At 37.3% G+C, this 23,670-nt stretch overlaps 2 protein-coding genes across 2 annotated transcripts in view; one reads left to right on the forward strand and one right to left on the reverse strand.

Moving 5' to 3' along the window:
• The window catches only part of LOC149786260 (toll-like receptor Tollo), a 270,288-nt gene that overhangs the window by 235,182 nt on the left and 11,436 nt on the right, over positions 1-23,670 (forward strand). The gene's annotated exons all lie outside the window — the stretch shown is intronic.
• LOC149786263 (uncharacterized) lies at positions 554-4,375 on the reverse strand. Its single transcript, XM_089975915.1, has one exon. It carries the CDS (start codon positions 4,373-4,375, stop codon positions 554-556), a length of 3,822 nt encoding a protein of 1,273 aa, XP_089832041.1.

The following is a 23,670-nucleotide window of genomic DNA, read 5'->3' on the forward strand; positions in this document are numbered from 1 at the left end:
ATTAATACAAAACTATTTAAAAAAACAAATTAAATGTACATAACACATTAAAACTACTTGAAGGAATACATAATTTAAAATTTATACAAAAATAATTTCATTTTGTCCTTCATGGTCTAATGCCATTTTTTAAAAAATAAACGAAATTTCAATTGTTGTTTAATATCGTTATAGGGTCGAAAGAATATTTCCAGTAGAGCCAATTACAGCCGCGTTTCACGTTCTATTTCAGCTTGTATTTAGTCTTTCATTTTACAAACAAAACTAACCCTATCGACATATCCAAACGGTTTACGCGGCTTAATAATAATAATAATAATAATAATAATAGTTCAGTAAAGACCTTATTTGGTCATCCACAAACCAGAAACATGTGAAAATATATTTGAAGGAACCAGTTCAGATTGATCAGACACATTCGGCAAGATCAGAGTAATTTCTTATTCTACTTGAAACAATAATGAGGAGAAAACGACGACGACGAGATCAATAACAAGAGAAAACAAAACAAAAGATCAACGTATCTTTAGTCCATGTTTTTGTTTTGCTTTACTTAAGGCATAGCATATCGTATCTTTTGCCAAAACCAAGCATCGTCCTGGTTTACGTACGTATTTGTCTGTATATATTCATGCAATTCAGGGACTAGTTTAGATTGATCTATATCACCCAACATAATCATAATGATCCTGTTTTTCTTTTCTGTTAGTAGCCTCTGATGAGCTATCTGAAATTCGTAATGGCACCACGCACTCTCGACATAATTATTCGATAATACCACTATTACACGCTTACTGGACTCAACGCTAGACATAATATTGTCTGCAATCGCTGCTCCGACCGGGAAATCCCTATAATGAACGCAGAGTCTGTACTCCAAATTATCTTCCAGAACCGGAACTAATTCGTGCAGGACATAGTCCTCATCTTTACTGCTGTAGGAAACAAAAGCGTCATATGGTTTGTTCACATCTGCTGTGTCCAATACTTGCTTATAGAATCGAAAGCCGAACTTCACGTAAATCCATACTTTCAACAAATCACGGTTCCGAAAGACAACAAAGACAGTAATTAGTACAATCACGAATATCCCAAGTAAAGTCGATAGCGTCGACACCAAAGTTACACTATGAATCACTTCCTCATTTTGACGCACTCTTACACTTGGGCATATATCCACTATTGAATTATTCGCCAGTAATATGGTCGTGTTGGAGCGTAAAGTTGTGTTTGTGGTGCAAGTCAGTGCAGATATATCATTTAGTTTCTTAACGTTGGACAATGTGAAATTGCCAAAGTCTATTAGAAATTCACAATCACACGTCCATGGATTACCAGACAATTCGAGTGATGATGCAAAAGACATTTCGTACAATACAAATCGGTCTACTTTGCGGAGCAGGTTGTTGGACAAGTCCAGCTGGTATTTCGCAGTAAAATGGCTGAAAGATCCAGCATCTATAAACGTTATACGGTTGGAGCTAAGTATTAATTGCTGCAATTTGTTTAATCCAAAAAAAGTCTTTGAGAAAATTGTAGATAAATAGTTTCCATTAAGTTGCAGTGTCTTCAGTGATGATAATGTCGCAAATGCGTAATCATGTAATGTGTATATATTGGAATCATTCATGGAAAGATATTCGAGGCTTGTCATATTTGTGAAGAACTGTCTCGATACGACACTAATGTTATTTCTGTCCAGGTACACATGAGTTGCTGCTGGAGGTATTTCCTTTGGAAGTTCATCAATTCCCTTTCCATCACACTGGACCGAGTTCACCGATCTGTCACTACTCCGAAAACACATGCACTTATCTGGACAAGGGTACGAACATACACACTTATCTAAGGCACAGCACGAACATGTCAAAATGTCACAATCACTTTCATATTGACAATGAAAATCTTCGGTAGCAAGTCTGATGAGCAAGGAATAACTGGTACCATCGAAACCTGTACACGTGAGTGTATCGAGATCTATAATAAACATACCATTGGCATCTGTAGATAACAGCCATCTCTTCACCCATTCCAAGTTACAATCACAGATGAGTGGATTTCCTTGTAGTTTTACTGAAGTAAGTGTTGTTGATAACGTCAAGGAAGATTGCTGAAGATGTCTTATTTCATTATATGATAGATCGAGCTCACGAAGGTTAAGAAGTGGTTCGAATGCACCCCTATGTATTCTTTGAATTTTATTATTTGAAATATTTAAAATTTCAATATTTTGAAATGTGCTAAAATAATCAGGGGATATAGACAGTCTAACATTATTGGAACTCAGATCAAGCTTATGAAGACGTGAGAAATTACTATGTCGGAAAATATTTATGTCGGATATATTATTATTTCGTAAATATAGTTCCATAATTGGCGAGTCTCCAAATGCACTATAGTCTATGAAGTCTATTTCATTATTTTCTATCGAAAGCTTGAACAGATTTTGTAAATTTCTGAACGTCCCTGCCCCGATAGTTTTAAGCCTGTTGTTGTTCAGGTTGATTATTTCAATGCCACTGGCACCTGCGAAAGCTGAACTATCAAGGTACTTTATATAGTTATGCGACAGATCCAAACTAAGCAGATTATGGAGTCCTTGAAACGATGGCAGATGTTCTATAGTATTATAAGAAAGAATGAGCATGCGTAGTGCTAGGAGTTGTTGAAGACACTCTCTGTGTAAATTGCGGATCTTATTATGTTGCAAAGCAAGGATTTCCAATTTTGATAGCCCACTAAACGCTTCCTCGTCTATTGTTTCAATAAAATTTCTTGACATGTCTATTACTTTAAGATTCCTTAGGAACATAAATACATTATTTTGTAAAGTTCTGAGGTAGTTGTTAGAAAGATTCAAATATTCTAACAATGACAATCGACTAAAAAAGGTCATCTCCATGTTTTCAATACAGTTGTTTTTTAGATCCAGGATATGCAAATATTGAAGAATTTTAATCTCATTAAAAATCGACATATTTAGTGATAGATCAGATAAGTGGAGATCAGTTAAGTTTCGGAGACGGCTCAGTAGTCCAGAATAAAAAGATGACATTTTGTTCTTCGTCAAGATCAAGCCATTTAAAGCACTGACGTCCTGGAATATGTAACTTGATAATGATGATATGAAGTTTTTCCCGATGTCCAGCCATAACAACGAATACAATCCCCTGAAGGAATGCTCTGAGATCTGTTCTATTTTATTATCACTGACGGAAAAATATCGAAGATTATCTGATATTGCAGAAATATTTATTTCTATTTTTCGAAGGTTATTTTTGCTTAATTCAATTACTTTTAAGTTTTGGAAAGGGGCATTGCACAGAAGACCCGTGTCGTCTAATGTTCCGATATTGTTATCAGTGAAATTGACAAACTGCAGATTCTGCAGATGGCACAAAGGAGGTACAGACGACATTTCGCTTTCTACAATCGACAACTCCTGGAGCGATGGTAGCATCTTAAATGCAGCCGTGTGGAAAGTTATGTTTGCAGCATTTATTATGTAAAATTCTTTCAAACTTATCATGCCATAAAAAGATTTTTCCGGCACATAATCCAAATGACAGTTTATAATAGCAAGTCCTAAGAATGAATGAAGTCCTCTGAACATGAAAGGATAAAGCTTGCTCTTCATCAAAGTAAAAGGGTCACAAAGAAGAAAGAGGGTACTGGGGAATGTATTTCTGTTGAAGACGTCGAATTTAGCTCCATCATGGATGTACTGAATAGTACAGGTGACCTGCACGTGGCGACTGGGATTCCCGAGAAGCCGACACGTACACTCTGGGTGGCAAAAGTAGTTTTCTGTTTCATTGTCGATCTTACTTGTTGATGATTTGTGCTTAATTGAAGTGTATGATGTTAACGTGCTGTTCACGGGAAGTAGTGAAGGTAGTTCTGCTTTTAATATTTGACTTGCAAAAATCCATTTTGCAACTCTTAGTGCCCCTTTAGTTATATTCGCGTCTAATACAGAGAATATCCCATTGGTTGGAACCTGGGCAGTGTGAGACAGTGTGTATTGGATGGACTGAATTGCACCTGTTGCTTTGGAATGTCTTTCTGTAGCCATAATTCCTGTGTCACTGGTTGCTGCAGATGAAGTTGAAACATTATCATGGCTTCCCGTAGATAATGCAGTCATTTCCGGCAAAATTGCACATAGGCAAAATAGTTTTGCTGAAGCCATGGACGAATACATTATGAGGGCCACTGCGCCAGTGAGCCTGTAAAGAACATAAACCAGATATGTATGTTTGTTTTCTTCTAGACATACACTCATAACATCACACCACATGTATGAAAAGATTATACCGCCACCTGTTGGAAATGATATGTTGTATTGGACAGTAAGTGTAAGACACTCTCCCATTTGTTTATGTTTTTGTTGTATTATGGAATGATAGGTGTATGTATGTGAGCTACTTCCTCATTTTGCACGTGATTTGGTGTGTTTGTATGAAAATGTATTTGTGCACTACCTCTTCCATTTTGTATGTGATGGTATATACTTATATTATGATGCGATAGTTGACAGATATTCAACCTAAAGTGTATCAGTTCTACTACTAATCATTGCAATTGTTGGATATTCATGCGGGTGGATACTTAGGGATGCATACATTCCAGCTATGGTAGAGTATTTTCATTATTTGATTTAGAACATATGTGCACCGTTGTGACATCCGTCCTTAGATATCAATACCCCACAAAGGGTCAGCCACAGTGATCGTTCACCCACCTACCCTGGTGCAATATCCTTAAGAGACAGTTACTCATCCTACCATGCTATTTTTACCCATAGTGTCATTTAAAGTTACTTGCGTTAGATCGGTCTTGATCGTAGACTTTACGATTTCTTTTTCCTCGCAAACAACAGCATTTATTTTGAAATTTTGTCACACGACCTACCTTGCATTACTTAAGAGTTACACACATAAAGTCGTGTAGTATGTGAAAACAAGGAGCTTGAGAGATGATGCTACCATATTTGGCAGTTGCTAGTGGATAATGAACTGGGAGAGTTTCGATATAAATGCCCTAAACTTGAAGAGTGACTAGATGCACTGCTGTAAGGTGTGGAAATGATAAATTTCTCACGTGGGCGAGAGCTCTGAAATCGGATCAATTAACTACGTCAGCTTTCGTAAGTTATTGCAGATTAATCGAATCATAGATTGATTGTTCAATTATTCAAAAACTATGGGGTTTTTCTTTTCCCCCTCACTTTTACCATGTATAAAGTGAATTACAACGGCTGTTATAGAGACTGAGGGAAATATGATCATTTTACATTATAAGGCTGTACTGTAAAAAATTTAAAACATTAATAACCCACCATAGACATAGATACCATACTGCTCCAGTTCTAAAGATTTAACAATTTCCTTTGAATCAATACCAAGAATGTTTACATCTTGCATCACTATCAAAATGAGAACGGATAAATGCTCTAAAATAGACTGGTATTACATTCCCGAATATTGCACAGAATATAAACATTGCGACCTGAACCTTGTTGATTGGCTGGTTTTTTGTAGGAATTGATATTTCTGTGCCCTTATCTAATTGCCCCCCGGCGGCCGAGCGGTCTAAGGCGCTAGCCTTTTCAGATCACTAACATCTCACTTATGTGCACTTTGCTTCGACCTCGAGCTCTACAAGAATGGATATATGGAAAAGCTTGTCAACAGCCTTCCGTGGGCCTGTGGATCTTCTCGTGATTTTTCTGGGTTTGTTCTATTACTGTCCGCCATGCACAGTCTATCATGTCCTGAAACACTACGTTAAACCCAAAAGATCAACAATATTATATCCTAAATCAGTCTCACATCTATTCAGTAACAAGTTAAACGAGTCTCAAATTATTGGCCCATGAAGTCAAGCATTCTTCTTATATGCCTGAACAGAAGAAACCTCTGATCACCTTATTATATCCATCCATGTACGAATGTTGAATGTTGTACTTTTGTCCCTGTCTTAAAGGTGCAGAAATGATGTCTGGCCTTTCTTTGAAATTTGTCCGCTTCTAATAGATTGCCTTATAATTGACTCACTATCAAAGCTAACATCTCCTGTAGCGGAAGGAGGTTTGTACATGATAGTATTAGAAGTATTTTTCTCTTTGAATAAAACTTGAAGAACATCAGCGAGGACATACATAAGCGTCTGTGTGTGGCTCTAGTAACTCCACTTCCCCTAATGTAATGACCTATCGCGTAAAACTTTGCATCCCATGCATAGAAACTAAGACGAGATGATAAATACGACTAACAGAAAAGCAATACCAATCTTCGTACCCTATTGTTTTCTGCAGTTACAGGACCCACATATACTGTGCTCGCAGTTTCAGTAGAATCGTATACCATCTCTGTGTGGACCACAAAATGGTGCCAACAGTACCATTCCCAAACATTTATTTCCCAGCTTCTCAAGGTATCTGACCATGAGGTCGAAAGGAAGAAGTACGTATGATAAAAACTGAATTCAATCTACCGAGAAAAGCATTTAGAAATGAAGAATATGGGTCTGGTTTCCAGGTGTCATACACATGTAAATAATTATTCATTATATAAACAAAACAAATAAATACATGATTAGCCTCTCACCATTAATAATAATCAGACTATATTTGTATATAGCTTCCATTAAGCTTGTTGATGGACCTGTCTAGAATACATATTTGTTTGGTTATTTCCAGCAGATTCATGTTCCGCTGACAAACGAATGACACTTATTTTGTACCGTTCCCAAATTGCTTGACTTGGTCATTACATTCAAATGACAATATGCCATCTGTTTCATTGTGTAATTATTAGCACAGTTGTTGTCACTAAAAAACTGACATGTTTCTGGACAACATTCCTGACAGCAAGAATGAGTCACCCAACATTTATATGACCAAAAGTGGTACATGCTGGTTTGTTCAGTGTAGGGTGCAAACAATCCCATTTTGTAAGCATATATCTTGAAACAATTGTTCTCTCCATTTAAATCTCAAACATTGTTAGTTGTATAGAGCAGTAATATATTCTTCAGAATCAATAGATGACATGAAGTAGTTTAAAGTAAACAGTTTTAGATCAGTTTCTGAAGTGCACATATGTCAAAAACTGATATTTGATATCGCCATTAAAATATTACGAATTAAGAATGACTCTAAAATTGTAATTTTTTCTAGTCCCGATAAATATTAGTTTAATAAATAGTCTCTCTTATGCTTCAAAAGTGTATGCCTATTCCCACTGTGTTGACAAGAAATTGTAATATATATTTCTTGATCAATAACGCACATTCATATCAACTAAAATTAACAGGGTTTTTAACATTTTCATTGAACAGGCGGGATGCCATTTTGCAACTCTGTTCGGTCGTTTATGCAGCATATATAACACGTTCTCGTCACATGCTTTTTCTTCCTATGATTTTATAAACTACTTGAAACTACCTGCCTGAAAAATTGCCTTGTTTGGTCTGTAGATACCTGATCGTTATGTCGCTGCATTGAAACTGTTTTATGTACTAGCTTCAGCTGAGACTGATCTTTGCATAGGTCCTGCCATGACATATGTAAAGGACTCTAAATACCCCCTATTTGACCTCTCCTGCCGAGGGGATATAAACCACCCCTGCCTCTGTATATGTTTTGTGGTTCTTTTGCTTTGACGCCATTTTACAGCATATGATGGCTGTTAGAATAGCGGATGGCAGAAGAACCCGGAAAAACACATGACCCACGGGAAGTAACTGGGATCGTTTCAAACATACTTACACTGGTCTAGCTCAGGACTCGAACTCACGCGGACATGGGAAAGATGCAAGTGATAGTAAAAGGCGTGGGCCTTCTACCAACTGACCACCCGTGGCCTCGTTCCGCTGGATGTCATGCACCAAGCAATATCGAACATCCGACTTGATCCAATAATTCCATTCATTCTATTCACGTCCTGGTTCTTATTCATACCTTTACAGACATCATCACCATAGACAGCATTGCTTATGGCCTACTAGTCGACGCAAGTTGTGCACATTCTTCCCAATATCTCTACGTCTCAGATATAGGCCCCACTGATGCTATCTAATTGTTTGAAGATCACCTTGAATTAATGTTATGCAGGGGTTGATATTGAGTTGTGGACAGGTCTATCAGCAGACAGAAATATGTTTCGATTTGCAAAATCCCCTACCCAACAAGTATCTATAGCTAGATTTTCACCCCACTCAGTAACTCCCAATATATATGCTAGTGCAAACTCTTATATATATATATATATATATATATATATATATATATATATATATATATATATATATATATATATATATATATATATATATATATATATATATATATATATATGTATATATATATATAAATGACTAGGGATGGACGATTTGATGACGGTGATATGTTGTATACAATATAATATATGCTGGTTACCTTATTTCCTCTGGCACAGTGTTACATTTTCTCGTAGAGCATCTTTTCAGTATGTGTGTATGTGTTTGATTTGGCTTTTTATGTCGCTTTAAAAAAAATTCAACTGCAGTGTTGCAGTTCAGAGTGATGTCTACTAGTACTGGAACATCATGCCGACGACACAGATCATCACGTCCCTCCCTGTCACATTATCCTGACACCAGTCGGACCAGTCCTAACACTAACCTCTTAATGCTGAGCGCCAAGCTAGGCCTCTATTTTTACCAGTTTGATGTCATTGGCATGACTCGGTCAGGGTTCGAACGCACGAACTCCTGCATCCGAGGCGGACGCCCTAACCACTTAGGCCATCGGCGAAATTGTTTGTTGTTTCTAGGGAGCATCTTTTTAGTAGGTAGCATAATATTTATGTTACGCAGACAAAATAGCTCACATTTCAATTCTAAAGATAAACTCCTCTTGGAAGCATTGTTTAAATGGCCTTTACTAACGCTTACAATTGGAATAAATCAACAGTGAAGCCTTACTTAGATGACGCATTTAAATAATGGTTATCAGTAAACAAGATGTTCTCGTAACAAGAATTCAAGTTAGTCTTTGCTTGCAGTTAAATTGGATTTTCCAATTGGAAATTTATTACATCATAGGTCAATGTGAAAATGTGTATAAATAGGGATTTGATAAACAAACAATTCATTCTATTTCAGGTCAGTCTGTGGGAATCCATTGTGATCAGAATTTGCAGTCGTGTTCAGATATAATTCGAGAGAAAATATTTATTAAAACATTCATTAGATTTTCTCAGTACTCATTAAATTTTGATTAACACATTATTGTGAAATTATTGCGAACGGATTCACAGGCAGTGTGGTACACCAGGCCATTGAAGACTATTATAATTGATTAAAAATATTATATTTGTTTGGAATTGTGATAATACATTTAGGTTAGGTCGAGATGCAACTCAAGTGTTCCATGAATTTGCTATTTAGATTGTAGAGAAAAAAAGATCGCGATTTTACTTCTTTCTGTTACTTGGTTTAAGACCTAAAATCCTCACAAAGGTTTGCATTAAATATCATGGAAATTAAGGATGGTCCATTATAAATATCCAGATGTACACCATATCATTGTTTGCACGGAATTGTGTATATTTTTTTTTTAAAAATATTTTGAATAAAATGAACGCAGGTTTCGTTTCTATGTAAAGCATTACCTGATGGTGGTTTATCTATATCATACATTATTTCGATGTAGTGAGTTCGATTGACTCCATGCTGCACGAGCGAAGTGCTTACAATGGGAAAACCGATTTATCCTGAACGCACAGGCCGTGCATTGCAAAATAGCCAGTGTACAATATCACACGTCATTTGCTCAAGGACAGTGCTTGTATGGTGTTTGTAATCTTCAATATCTGTCGATATATCTAGATCGTATGCAAGAGGAGAATTGTTTTAAACCTTGTCAGTTTGACGCATATATGATTCTTTAATCGCATGATTACACGGGTATCGCATATCTTCGTGGTGTCCCTATTGAGAATGATATCACTGGACAACAAATTTTTACAAAAGTCATGTTACTGAAATAAAATTAGTCAATTCTTATCAATTTTTATGTGCTGAACACGAATATGACAGTCAAATTGCAAAATTGGCTCTAGTTTTTTTGTAATCTGCAAGAAATTAATGTTTACATAACGAAATGCATTCCAATAGTAAAAGGTCAACTGTAATAGCCTACCTATAAAAAATCAAGTCATTGACTACATCTTAGATTTCTTCGCCTGTCTCTTGTACAGCTGTTCGGGAGCATCTCTGAGGAGTGTCCAGCAGTAGTCAGCCAGCATTGTAGTGGACCATTTTCCCTGGTATCTTTGTTCCATTGTTGCGATATCTTGATGAAAACGTTCGCCGTGTTCATCACTAACAATACCACAGTTGCTAGGAAAGAAATCCAAATGGGAATGAAGGAAGTGAATCTTTAGAGACATATTGCAGCCAAGTTTCTTATACTTCATCAACATGTCTTCTACTAGTTCCTTATAGTTTTCTGCCCTAACATTTCCGAGGAAGTTTGTAGAAACTAGGCGAAAAGCATTCCATGCTTGTTTCGCGTCACCTTCCAGCAAGTTGTTGAACCGGTCATCTTTGAAAAGCTCTCGAATCTGAGGACCCACAAAAACTCCCTCTTTAATCTTTGCTTCGCTGAGTCGAGGGAATTTTTCATGCAGGTATCGGAATGCTGGCAAAGTCCGGTCAATGGCTTTCACGAAGTTCTTCATCAAACCTAGTTTGATGTGAAGGGGTGGTAGCAAGATTTTCTGAGCCTCAACCAGAGCTGGGTGTTGGATATTCTTCTCTCCAATGGCTACATTCTGCCTGTGAGTCCATTCCTTCCTCATGTAGTGCATTTCCCTTGCTCGGCTATCCCACTCGCATAAGAAACACATGTATTTTGTATATCCTTGCTGCAGTCCCATTAAAAGGGCAACTACCTTCAAATCACCACAGAGGTGCCAGCTGTACTTGTTATACTCAATGGAATTCAGTAGCTGCCTTAAGTTATCGTATGTCTCTTTCATGTGGACAGCATACGCTACTGGAATAGATGGAAGAATGTTTCCATTGTGCAAAAGCACAGCCTTGAGACTCAGTTTCGAAGAGTCCACAAATAGTCTCCATTCTTGTGGGTCATGAGTGATTTTTAAAGCATTCATGAGGCCCTCAATATCGGAACAGAATATCAGATTACTTTCCTTTCTGAAGAAAGGCTCCAATTGCTGGTGGCGCTTTCGATATGCAGTAATTGTGACATCTTCTTCTAGAAGATTCCATTGTTGGAGTCTTGATCCTAGCAATTCTGCCTTGTTCTTTGATAAGTCCAAATCACGAATCAGGTCATTTAGTTCTTCCTGTGTTATTCTGTGTGGGGTTGATGATGCACCACAGTGAAAATCTGGATCACTGCATGCTGATGGACCAGGAGAAGAACAGGTCGACTCACCTTTGTCTTCGTCAGATGAATCAAGAGAATATTCTGCTGGAGGTTCTGGAATAGGAAGTCCCTCACCATGTGGAACTGGTCTCAATGCAGACGGAATGTTTGGGTAGACTATTCTCGACTTCTTTCGCTTCGTTATTCCGCCGGAAAGAGGAGGAACCAAGCAGAAGTAACAGTCATTTAGGTGGTTGCTTGGCTCTCTCCACACCATTGGGACTGCAAACGGCATTGATGACCTTTTGCAATTCAACCACTGTGAAAGCTGTGTTGTACATGTAGCACAGCATATATGCGGAGCCCAAGGCTTGTCTTGGTCACCAACCTTGCATCCGAAGTAAAGATGATATGCCTTCTTCACTTGAGAATTGATACTTTTCTTCTGGTTGGCAAATGTCACTTCCCCACAAATATAGCAAAAATTGTCCGCGGTATTAACACACTTTCGAGGCATTACTGTTCTTTATTGTACGTAAATGGATAAAATAATAAGTTTTATGTAACAGTAGCTTGAACTGTCTCGCACAACGTCTAAAATATTTTAAATGCTGAACCTATCTGATTGAGCTTTATATAGTACACTGCTTACGTCAGCTTCAGCAGCCGCCTGGCATTAGTATAATAGGCCTACACATGTATAGTACACTGCTGACGTCAACTTACTTCAGCAGCCGCATGGCATTAGTATTGCATTGCATCAGAAAATGATGCAATCAACTGTGGATGATGTGAGCATGATGGTATTATGCAATGTTACATCATTATTCCGGATGTTGCTGCAGTCCTACTGGAGAAATTTACACAGTGAAACATAGAAAATGAGGTATATGAATATCTTCAAAACGAGAGCCAATACAAATTTTTCACGGTTATATTCGTGTTCGGCACACCAAAATACTACAGATTAGGGCCTTTTCAAGTCAGTAATGATTTCACTGTTGACCAGTGTATTCGGACAAATTCGATTTTTGGACAAATTTCGGATTAAACACAAAGGTCATATTTTGGTTATTTACTAGCGTATGTTAATGTGTTAAGTGAATGTATCCTTTTTTAAAGATTTTCATGACAGCTTTTTTTTTTAAACATAATATCTCAAGTCCGTTAAATAGTTTCTCTTTTGCTGAGTAACTGCGTTCTATGTTAAGTGGCACTTTCTAATATCTTGCCCGGGTATTGGCATCCCACTCAAACGTTTCTCGCCTATTATAGGACATACGGTACTAATTATACGGAAGAACCGTGAACCAGTTTAGAAATGGGTGAACAAATAATAGAGTATTTACGGGCTTGGTGGTCCATAATTGGTTAATAATGAAAATTAAAATTATAGTAAAAATATCTTTTGAGAGCTTATCCTATATGTAATTTAAAAAAATATAGACAACTTTCTACTGATGCAAGTTTAGTATTTTTACAGGCTTGACTCGGGAGTACTCAATAATGGAAGTAGCACCTGATTCATTTGGTGCAGAATCAATGACATGTGTTTCATGCACATGTAGATAAACAAAATGCCGCGGCTCATATGGTGTTCTCCACACATAAGCTTGAACCAAGGTTAGATGTGCATGGAGAATTATAGGTCTCATCAACAGCACCCAGAAATTTTAAGTTTTTGAATTTTGAATATGATAGTGTTTCCATATGTTTACTATTGGAGTTGAATTAGTACCGTGAGTCCTATATCAACAGTGCTGGTGTTGATTTCAGTGTAAGCACTTTCTACATTGATCAGCTGTCTAATATTAGCACGATGACATTCACAGGTGGTCAGTCAGGGTAAGCTTACTCATTCCAACTTTAGCTAGATTTTTTAGATTCAACAATTAACACACACATAGGAAATTAATCTAATAAAAGGTACGGACCATTCCTTTATCGGATGTTAGGGGATGGGCTGGGGTGGTTGTCAGTTGCGATTTTGTTTTGATGATGATGACGATGATGATGATGATGATGATGATGATTATTATTATTATTATTATTATTATTATTATTATTATTATATAATGGATGTAATATAATTTTATTTTACTATAAATGATTGCAAGATATTTTTCCTACTATGTTTCCGAATGTAACTGATGCTTACCATGATACGGATAGCGATATTTTTAAACATACCGCTGTACAAATTTGTTCGTGATACCGAGTTCTAATAATCAGAATCCATAGTCGAACATATCAAGGAAGTTTAGTACGCACAAGCACATGAAAAAACTTGAGAACCAAAATCTCAGTGAAAATCGTTTATGACTGCGTGCCGAGGAATTGCTGCAGATTTAACTGTCATTATTTGACAATAATATACCCGAAGTATCAACATAATCCATCTGAGGATTTAGGATTTATCGAGATACCTAGATAATAGGCAAGAGGAGAATTGCTGTAATCCTTGTGACCAAAGTCAAACTTGTTGGTGAGCATATTACAGAATGAATTGTCTTTTATGGATACGTACCATGGTACCTTTTCACAGTATAGGTAGTTCGTTCTTTTCCGAGAGTAAAAATTGAACGGAAATTCCCTTGGAATCTTACGAATTTAACGATACTCAGGTCATCTTTCCGTTTTTCTTGACGTGCTAATAACAGTAGTAGAAATAATAATAATAATAATAATAATAATGATAACAATGATGATAATATTTTACAAAACAGTTAAATTAGTAATATTCAGTATTGTTTATATATATGCTCCTTTTAATCACACTTCATCCATGACATCGTGGAGGCCAAATGTGAAAGATATTCGGGTCAAATCCATCTGTTAGAATGATTTCTGATGTTAATGTTTTAGTCGCATATATTCCTGTGGGATGATATTGATAACAGCATTTGATTACGTAAATTTTCAAGTCCATTAAATATTTTCTCTTTTGTTTAGTAAATGTGCTTTATGTTGACTGGCACTCTCTGATAAATATTTTGCCTGGGTAATGGCATCCCACTCAGAGTTTCCCTGCCTATATGCGTGTTTGCGTGTGTTTTGGATTTTTAAGGTAGCGAGGGAGCTGTTAGTACCATTTGATAAGTCTTGGTATGACTCGGCCGCGGTTTGAACCTGCGATTTCCAGCATCCATGGCGGACGGTCTAACCAGTAGGCCACCGGATCGATTTTCCTGCCTACTTTATTAATAGTGTAAGTGTTGACTTCGGTATCAACACTTCCTAACTGTATCAACAATCTAATGTCCGTTAGCACGATGACATTCACAGGGTGTTAGATACAGTGTAAGATTACTCATCCCAACTTCAGCTGTAGTTTTTACATTAGAATTAGCATGTGCATAGGAAATTCATCTACTATAAGGCACAGACCACTCGTTTTTCGGGTTTTCGAAGAGAGTTTGAAGAGAGTTAGAAGAGAGTGAAAAGAATGTTCGAAGAGTGTTAGAATTCGAAGAGGTACATTAACTTCATGGATAGTTGATAATGATGTTATGAAATTGCTTTATATGTTCAGCAATGAGAACGAATATAATCCTCTGAAGGATTACTTGGAAATCTGGTCTTTCTTGTTATCAATGGCAGCAAATAAAGATTAGTTGAAATTTCGCAAATATTTATTGCTATTTTCCGAGGTTATTTTGCTCAAAGCAATTACTTGTAAGTTTTTAAAAGGGGCACTGCATTAAAGACCATCATCATCTAATGTTCGGATATTATCAGTGAAATTTACCAAACGCAGATTTTACAGATGGTACAAAGATGGTGCAGACGACATTTCACTCTCTACATTCTATAATTCTTCGATCGATTGTAGCGTCTCAAATGCAGCCGCGTGTAAATTTACACCTGCTGCATTGTATGTGTTAAGATCTCTCAGAGCTATCGTGTCACAGGACGTTTTCTCCGGCAGATAATTAAACTGAATTTCAGACAGTAAGGGCAATTAATGAATGAAGTCCTCTGAACATAAAGGGATAAAGATTGTTGTTCATCAATGTAAGATGGTCACAACGAAGGGTTAGCGCACTGGGGAAAAGAAGTTCTGTTGAAGACGTCAAAATCCTTCACCTTATGGATATGCTGAAGGTGCTGTGGATTCTCACGTGGTGACTGGAACCTTCCTTGTAGCCAACAATCACAATCTGGTGGTGGTGGTGGTGGTGGTGGGAAGTAGATATGTGGTTCATTCTCATTTTGAATCGTCCTTGTTGATTCTTGTATGATTGAAGGGTTTGGGTGTATCATACTTTGTACGGGCAATAGTGAACGCGATTCTAGTTTTAAGCTTAAACTTGGCAAAATCTCCTGTGTAGTTGTCCTCGGTTCTGATAAAGAGAATATCATCCTGGTTGGAACGTGGGCATTTTTAGATGGGTATCGGATGGCTTCAGTTGTATCTCCTCTGTTACAAGATTGTTCTTAAACTATGACTGCGACGAAGCTTGCTGCAGATTAAGCTGAAACGTTGTCATGGTTTCCGAAAGATATTGCAACCACTTTTGTCAATGTTGCACATAAGTAAATTAATTTTAAAGAGGATAAGAAGGAATTCATCACGACGGCACTGCGATTAGGAGTCTTAAAACAACATACATGTATGTTTAGATTCTTAAATATCTAAATTAGACATAATATAATGCAGAAGACTAAACGTAAGAAATGAAAATGTTAATTACTGATTTCCTAAGGATCATTGATATTGGAGTTGAGTATTATCTTGTAAAAAGTGCAAACAATCATGCGTGTTCAAAATCAATGTTTGTGCGTATGAAAAGATCATACCCCAAACCCTTCGTACAAGTCATTGTATGCTGGATAGTATGTGTAAGTAGGATACTTTGTGTTTTGGTGTTTTGTATGAAACAATGTAGACGTTATCTCCTCCCTCTTTGCCACGTTGATATTTTGTTTATGTTTCTTTGTTTTTATGTGGGATGTTCTCAGCAGATAGCGGCCAGTATACTTGATAGATGTAGAACCCCGTAAAACCCCGAGAGAAACATTTTACCCTAGGAAAACTAATTATAAGCTTTCTCACAAACCCACGTTCGCCGAGCAAACCTCGCAAACGTGGACTTTCTACAACCAGACAAGGATTGCGTGAGTTTCATTTTTTAGATTCTTCTCATAAATTGAATATTAAATCATATCCCATTTGAGGATATATGTGTACATGTACATGCATATGTGTATATATATATATATATATATATATATATATATATATATATATATATATATATATATATATATATATATATATATATATATATGCATATGTGTATATGTACATGCATATGCATATATGTATACGCATGCGTATATATGTATATGTGTGGAAATGTATATATTTATATGCATATTTATATATAAGTATATGCATATGTATATTTCATTATGGAGGCCCCTAGTGGCCGAGTGGTCTAAAGCGCTCTCCGTTACGGATCATTGCCATCTCACCTCTGTCTGCGTGGACTGGAGTCTCGGATTCAGTCAATGAGGGTATTTGAGAAAGTTCGCCAGTAGCTTCTCGTGGGTCGGTGGTTCTTTCCGAGGTTCTTCCCGGGTTCTTCCTCCATCATTAATACTGGCCGCCATGTATAGTATCGTGTGCTGAAAAATGGCGTTAAACCCTATAATAATAATAATAACAACAACAACAACATATATGCACATGTATATGTATGTATATTTGTATATGCATATGTATATATGTATATGCGCATGCTATATATATATATATATATATATATATATATATATATATATATATATATATATATATATATATATATATATATATGTGTGTGTGTGTGTGTGTGTGTGTGCGTGCGTATGTGAATATGTGTGTGCATGTGTGTGTGAATGTGTATGTGTATGTGTGTATATATGTCTGTGTATATGTATGTGTGTATGGGTGGGAGGAAAAGAATATATTCTGCTTTAATTTAAGCTATCACGAGGCTATAGGCATCAATAAACATAATTTTATCACATTTTCGTCGAGATACAAACCTTCCTGGGACGAATTGTTGTAGCGTTGACGATTTGTTTTGCCTGAACGGAGTCTGATGATGAAGCAGATGACGATGAGTTGATCGCTAATGTTTATAAAGATACAGAGTAAAATGCCATTTGTCCAAATAGAGGAGGCAAAATACAATGCTAAGGTTATATAAAATATGTTGCGAAGTGTTACGTGTATTTAATATATATTTATTATAATTTAATTGTTTGTTTGTCAGATTTAAATAGTTTTAATAGTTTTCTTACATGCTATTGTAATGTAAATTTATTCACTAGAGATGATACTTTGCAGAACATTGTTTGACCTTGACTGTTAATTTATAAACACCAGATGTTGATCTAAATTCTGACCTTGATTCAAACTTAGTATTTTAAAATGATTGGTTGTTTCCAAGGATTTATGATGTAAACAACTTTTTTTTTTATTTTAGAGAAAATTATTGGTCTAATCAAGGCCATATTCTGTGTACGTGATATAAACACGATCAGGTGACTCCCCCTTTGATTTTGAAATTCTTTTTTTTCCATAACTACGCATTTGTTAGTTTTAATAGTGATGTGTAGAGAGAGAGATTTCTCAATTTGCGCTTCTTTTACACTTGGTATCAATTTGTTTTCTTTGTTTTTGGCAGATTCTAAGTAAATTATCTTTAGATCATTTGGATTTCAAAAGGATTAATTCTTTATTCTCTGGAACACCGCTCAGGTGGCCTAGTGGTTAGAGCGTCCGCCTCGGATGCGGGAGGTCGTGAGTTCCATCCCCAACCGAGTCATACCAATAACTCACAAAAAAATGGTACTAACACCTGCCTCGCTTGGCGCTCAGCATCAAGAGGTTAGTGTTAGGACTTGTCGGCCTGGAGCAGGATAATGTGACTGGGTGGGACATCATGCTACATGTCTGCGGCATCATGCCCCAGTGCTAGACATCACTATAAACTGCCACAACGCAGACAAGGTAGCTATATGACTGATTTTTTTTAAAGCTACGTTAAAAATCCAAATGACTTCACTTTACTTATTCTCTGGAAATATTTGAAGAGTGCTCACACAGATTTTGGAAATACATTTTTTACAAGTTTAATTTGGATTTCCAATACCGGGGTGCCATTATTTGTATTTCTACAAGGAACTGTGGAGAAGCACAGTACTGACTACAGCATACGTCATCGTCATCCATCTTGGATTTTACATCAGGATTCGAATTTGAAATTAGTAGAACATTTATATATATATATATATATATATATATATATATATATATATATATATATATATATATATATATATATATATATATATATATATATAGTTTAGTAATGATTTTAATTTATTTATTCGTTTGCTATTGGAAATAATTTCAATAAGTGACGAATCCACTATTTTTGTGATTCTATGTATTTAAATGCATTTCTTTTTTGTCTTAAAATCTTCAGAAAATGGAGGAATAAAAGAATATCATCACACACACACACACACACACACACACACACACATAATCATGTACAACAAGTGAATAAACGGAAACAATATTTTAAGCACTTTTGCTATACTATCATTATGGTCTTATCCCATTGAAACTTTTCCAAGATTCTTATATTCCTTTTATCACATTAATTTTAGGCACACCAACACTGCTGACATCAAACTTATTACTGGGTTCCATTTGAGAACACTGTGCAATAATCAGTGTAGCCCTAAAATTCTTGAATGTTCATCTAAATTAGGATTTAGGACGACTGACCCTTACACAGAACAGAGTGGCATTTTTACACCAGGGCGAAGGGTGATAGTTTATCAAAACTATAGAAAAGAGACAAAGTCACGGTTCGTTACAATCTTAAATTCCTTCCTTTAGAGTGATAACAAACACATACTCAAGTCCTATGGGACAGCCGGTTAATCAGTATAAGATGTATGAACTATGTCGAATTTGTTTCTAACATTATCATGTGATCGCTTATAGTACATTAAACTACAACTACCACATACATCACTGCCTCTTGGCTTAAAGAAAATCAATATTTATATAATACATTGGACGGAAATGTAGTCACTTATATGGCGGCAACAATGTATGCATGCATGTAGGTAGGTAGGTAAGTGTTTACCTGGTCTACCGGTTGTATGTATGTATTGTTAATGTGACATACAAATGTAAGGCCCTGTCACGTTTTTTAAATACCAGTGGGTAAGTCGTGTATAAACTAAGGTATTAGTACAAGCCATGGTTGCTGTCGAAACGTACCGCAGGCTGGAGTTAATCTCTTACGCAAGGCTACCGTGACCAGAGCGACGAAACGACACTTGGTTCGGCATAGGCGTCAGTTTGAGCGACTTCTCACCTAGGTGTTACATCTTTGTCCAAGATCAGAGGAATAAAGAGGGAACCGAACCGGTGCGTGTTCTAAATCGGTCCCCACGTCGACAGATAGCGAGAAGGGCATTGTCCGCTAAGTTGATTGGATCGAATCAAAGCGACATCCAATCGGAATTGAGACGAAGGATTACTGCGAAAAAGTCACTCGTAATTTGGCGGGAATACTTAGGAGATGCTAATGATAGACACAGCTTCGCAAAGGTAATATTTTGGGGACAGAACTTCCGGTACAGTGAGTTCCAAGTCTCAAAGAGGGAAGACGGAAGTGCGACTAGCAGAGCAGTCTGAGTCGACAAGTCTAGTCGGTACAGAGTCAAGGAGGAGCAGGAGGAAAAGGAGTTGAGGAGAAGAAATCGGAAAGGGACGAGAAGTCGAGGAGAAGGAATAATGAAAAAGTCGGGAGTGAGAGAAGGAATAGGAGAGAAAAACAGACAGATGAGTAGAATACAAGGACAATTGGAAAGCTATCTCACACTACAAATCAAATAATGCAATAGGATATCACAGAGTCGAGCGCAAGGAGACTACTTGGTAAAATTTTAATCATTTGATTATTGAATTGTCATTAAATTGTTCTTAGTTGAATTTCATCTTTTTGTATGTTCAATCATTTAACAGGCGCTAAATAGCACATTTACAGTTAAAATAGCATATGTGCTATTCAAAATCAGTAAAGACCTGTATTAATGGAATGGCCTGACATTTTGGGCTACTTTTTTAGGTTTATTTAAGGTTTCAGGTGAAGCTTTTTCATTTGCATATATTTCTTAAACCCCTCGATGGGTTTCATTTCATTCTGGACCTGAATTGTTAATAAGCAAAGACAATTTATTATATAATGTGTGTGTGTGATTTAACCGTTTTTCAGTCATATCGCTACGATGTCTGCAAGTGTGTCAGTTTATAATGATGTCTAGCACTAGGGCATCATGCATCATGATGTCCCACCCAGTCACTTTATCCTGGCACCAGTCTAACCAGTCCTAACACTAACTTGTTAATGCTGAGTGCCAAACAAGGTAGCTGTTAGTACCATTTTGTAAAAAGTCTTTGATGTGACTCGGCCAGGGATTGAACCCACGACCTCCCGCATCCGAGGCGGAAGCTCTAGCCACTAGGCCACCAGAGCGGTCTATTATATAATTTACTTACTCACTGTTTCGATCTTGTGCTAAAGGTCATAATCATAAAACATTTGCATACAAGTTCATGTGCTTATAAATCCAAGATCCTCCGATGGATTGTGTTGATACTTGGGATGAATCATTGCAAGTAATGACAATTATATATGCGACACATTCATTCGGCCCGTTGACCTCGGCCACAAGGTCGCTGTCATGTTGACAAGTTTGTAATGTGCTTATATGTCCTAAATTCCTTTAATTATTTCTGTTCGACTAGGGAGTCTCATTATTAGAACTTGGTACCATGAACAATTTTGTACAGCTGTACATTGAAACATACCGCGAAACGTACCATGGTAAAAATAAGTTGTATTAGGAACAAACAATTTAATGTTCTTGGACAGGCGCCTGACATTTATCTTTTTTACATAAACGTCTATCAATAAATGGCAAAATTGCTTGCTGTGATTTAGAACAATATCAAACTATATTAAATCTATTATATATGTCATGTTTACCCCGACCCAGAGTAGCCCAGTTGAAACATGTATAATCAAGGTAATTCTGACAGGCCATTGTTTGATGTCGAACATTGCCGAAGGCTAGCACTAATCCGTTACGTAAGATTGTTGTGGCTAGAATTCAAAAACCGGACATCGGAGTTGCGAAGTCACAGACAGCCAATTATCACCTAGGTGTCGAACTGTTTTCCAAGATCAAAAGAAGTTGCCTGAAAGAAGTGGGAGTGTCTTAACTTCTTTCCCTGCAAACAGACAGACAGGTTGAACTGGCCGCTAAGGCGATTGGACAGGGGCACAGCGCCACCCAATCAGAATCGAGATAGGGGAGAGACCTTGATTTGGGTAGAATGATATCCCCGCGTTTTCCGGCAAATGTTAGTTCGCTGAAAGAAATTACCCAGAGAAGAGGTTAGCGTAACTCCGTATAGCCATTCGTTATTGGCGGGAAAAAATGAGATTCTTACACTCCTTGTTGAGAAGTACAGTCAGTTATAGCAATGGCGCGTACAAAGCAAACGAGTTTGTAAGTAGTAGAGAGAGGTAAAAGGGTATTTATACTAACAACTGAATTTACTTTAGTTTATACAGTTTTTCATAACACTTTAACTTATTCTGTATTGCAGCGCTTTTTAATCCCGGCTGGGATTAGGTGCGGCAGAACAGAGTGAGTGATATTCATCATATATACAAATAGTGGCAAGATTTGTTTCTTGCTCATATAGATGGTGCATAGTTGTTAAATAGGGTATTCAATATATTTAGGATAATTGTTTGAGCATTGACCGGCTCGAAAGTTCTAAAATCCCAATTAGAATAACTGAAATAGGGATAATAGTAGTGTGCGACCCATTCTCGGCTGTACACAAACAAAACAAAATGGAAACAGATAGAGAGGGACAGGATGGCCCAGGCGGATATAAAATCAAGCAATACTTCCATACCGTCATAGAGGACAACAAAATGATAGTTAACCACCCGGCTGGGTGCCAGATTATAGACTTTGATGGGGCGGAGAGTACACCAAGACAAAGCGAGGTACTTATGGCACTACACACCGCTGGGATCGACATAGGCAAGATAGAGGCAATACAGAATGGGGGACTTAATAAGTACGTGATATACCCCAAAAGGAATGAACCGCTGTTAGAAGGGGATGAGATAATCATAAAGGGAATGGTGGCGAGAGTGTACAGAACAGTGCCCTTCATTAGGAACATAGAACCGAGAGCGACCGAGGTCCATGTTATGGGACTGCCGCTGGAAGTGAGCACCAATGAGCTGGTTGAAAAACTACAGAAGAAAATGGGAGTTAAGACCATCACTCATAAAATGGCAACCGTATGGGGATTTGCCCCAATCAAGTCGGGCAATAGACTGATATATGTGAGTAAAGCAGATGCCAAAAAAATACCCATTTTTTTCTATGTATTAGGGTTTCGAGTAAAAACCTGGTACCGGGGATCGGAACAAGACAGAGCGTGCCCCTTATGTCATTATACCGGGCATGGCCCTAGAGACTGTCCTGGGGCACAAGAATTAAGAAGACCGCAAGGTGAAGCATCGAGACAAGAAACCCAGCAAGAAAAACAACCACAACAACAACCACCAGAACAATAACAACAACAACTACACCAGGAGGAGATAATGAACCTCATAAAAACTGTTAGAGAGAGAGACGGAACTATCCATACCCTCCCAGAACTGGACATTACAAAAATTGAGGCCCATAAGACCCTAGATTGATTGGGAGGGATACTTAAGCCCCAACAAAACCGGAAAATCAGAAATACAAGTCGAGGAAGGCATACCCATAAGGAATAGATTTGAAACCCTGGAGGTAGAGCCTACTCAGCAAGAGGATATCACACCACAACTAGCCTCAACACCTATGCCAAAGAGAGGGAGGCGAAAAAGAAAAACGGACACAATATCACCCCAGGAAAGATCGACCTCGAAAAGAAAACAAAACAAAGAAGAGGGAAAGCTATTGGAAACGGAGTCCTGTGAGGAAAAAAACAGACTTAGACAGTGAGGATGAAGAAATAGAGACAACAGAATCGGAAGGAAATGAAATAGAGGAAAGTGGAGAAAAGAGAAAAGATATGGAAACGGACACGGACACGGATACAGGCAACAAAGGATCAACTCAAATGACTAACACGGACAGCTCAACGCAATATACAAGCAATGATACGGCCGAGAGTGGAAGCACTATGG

Source organism: Sinohyriopsis cumingii, chromosome 12 (assembly GCF_028554795.1).
Source record: "Sinohyriopsis cumingii isolate HCF-2022 chromosome 12, ASM2855479v2, whole genome shotgun sequence".
NCBI classification, from domain to species: domain Eukaryota; kingdom Metazoa; phylum Mollusca; class Bivalvia; order Unionida; family Unionidae; genus Sinohyriopsis; species Sinohyriopsis cumingii.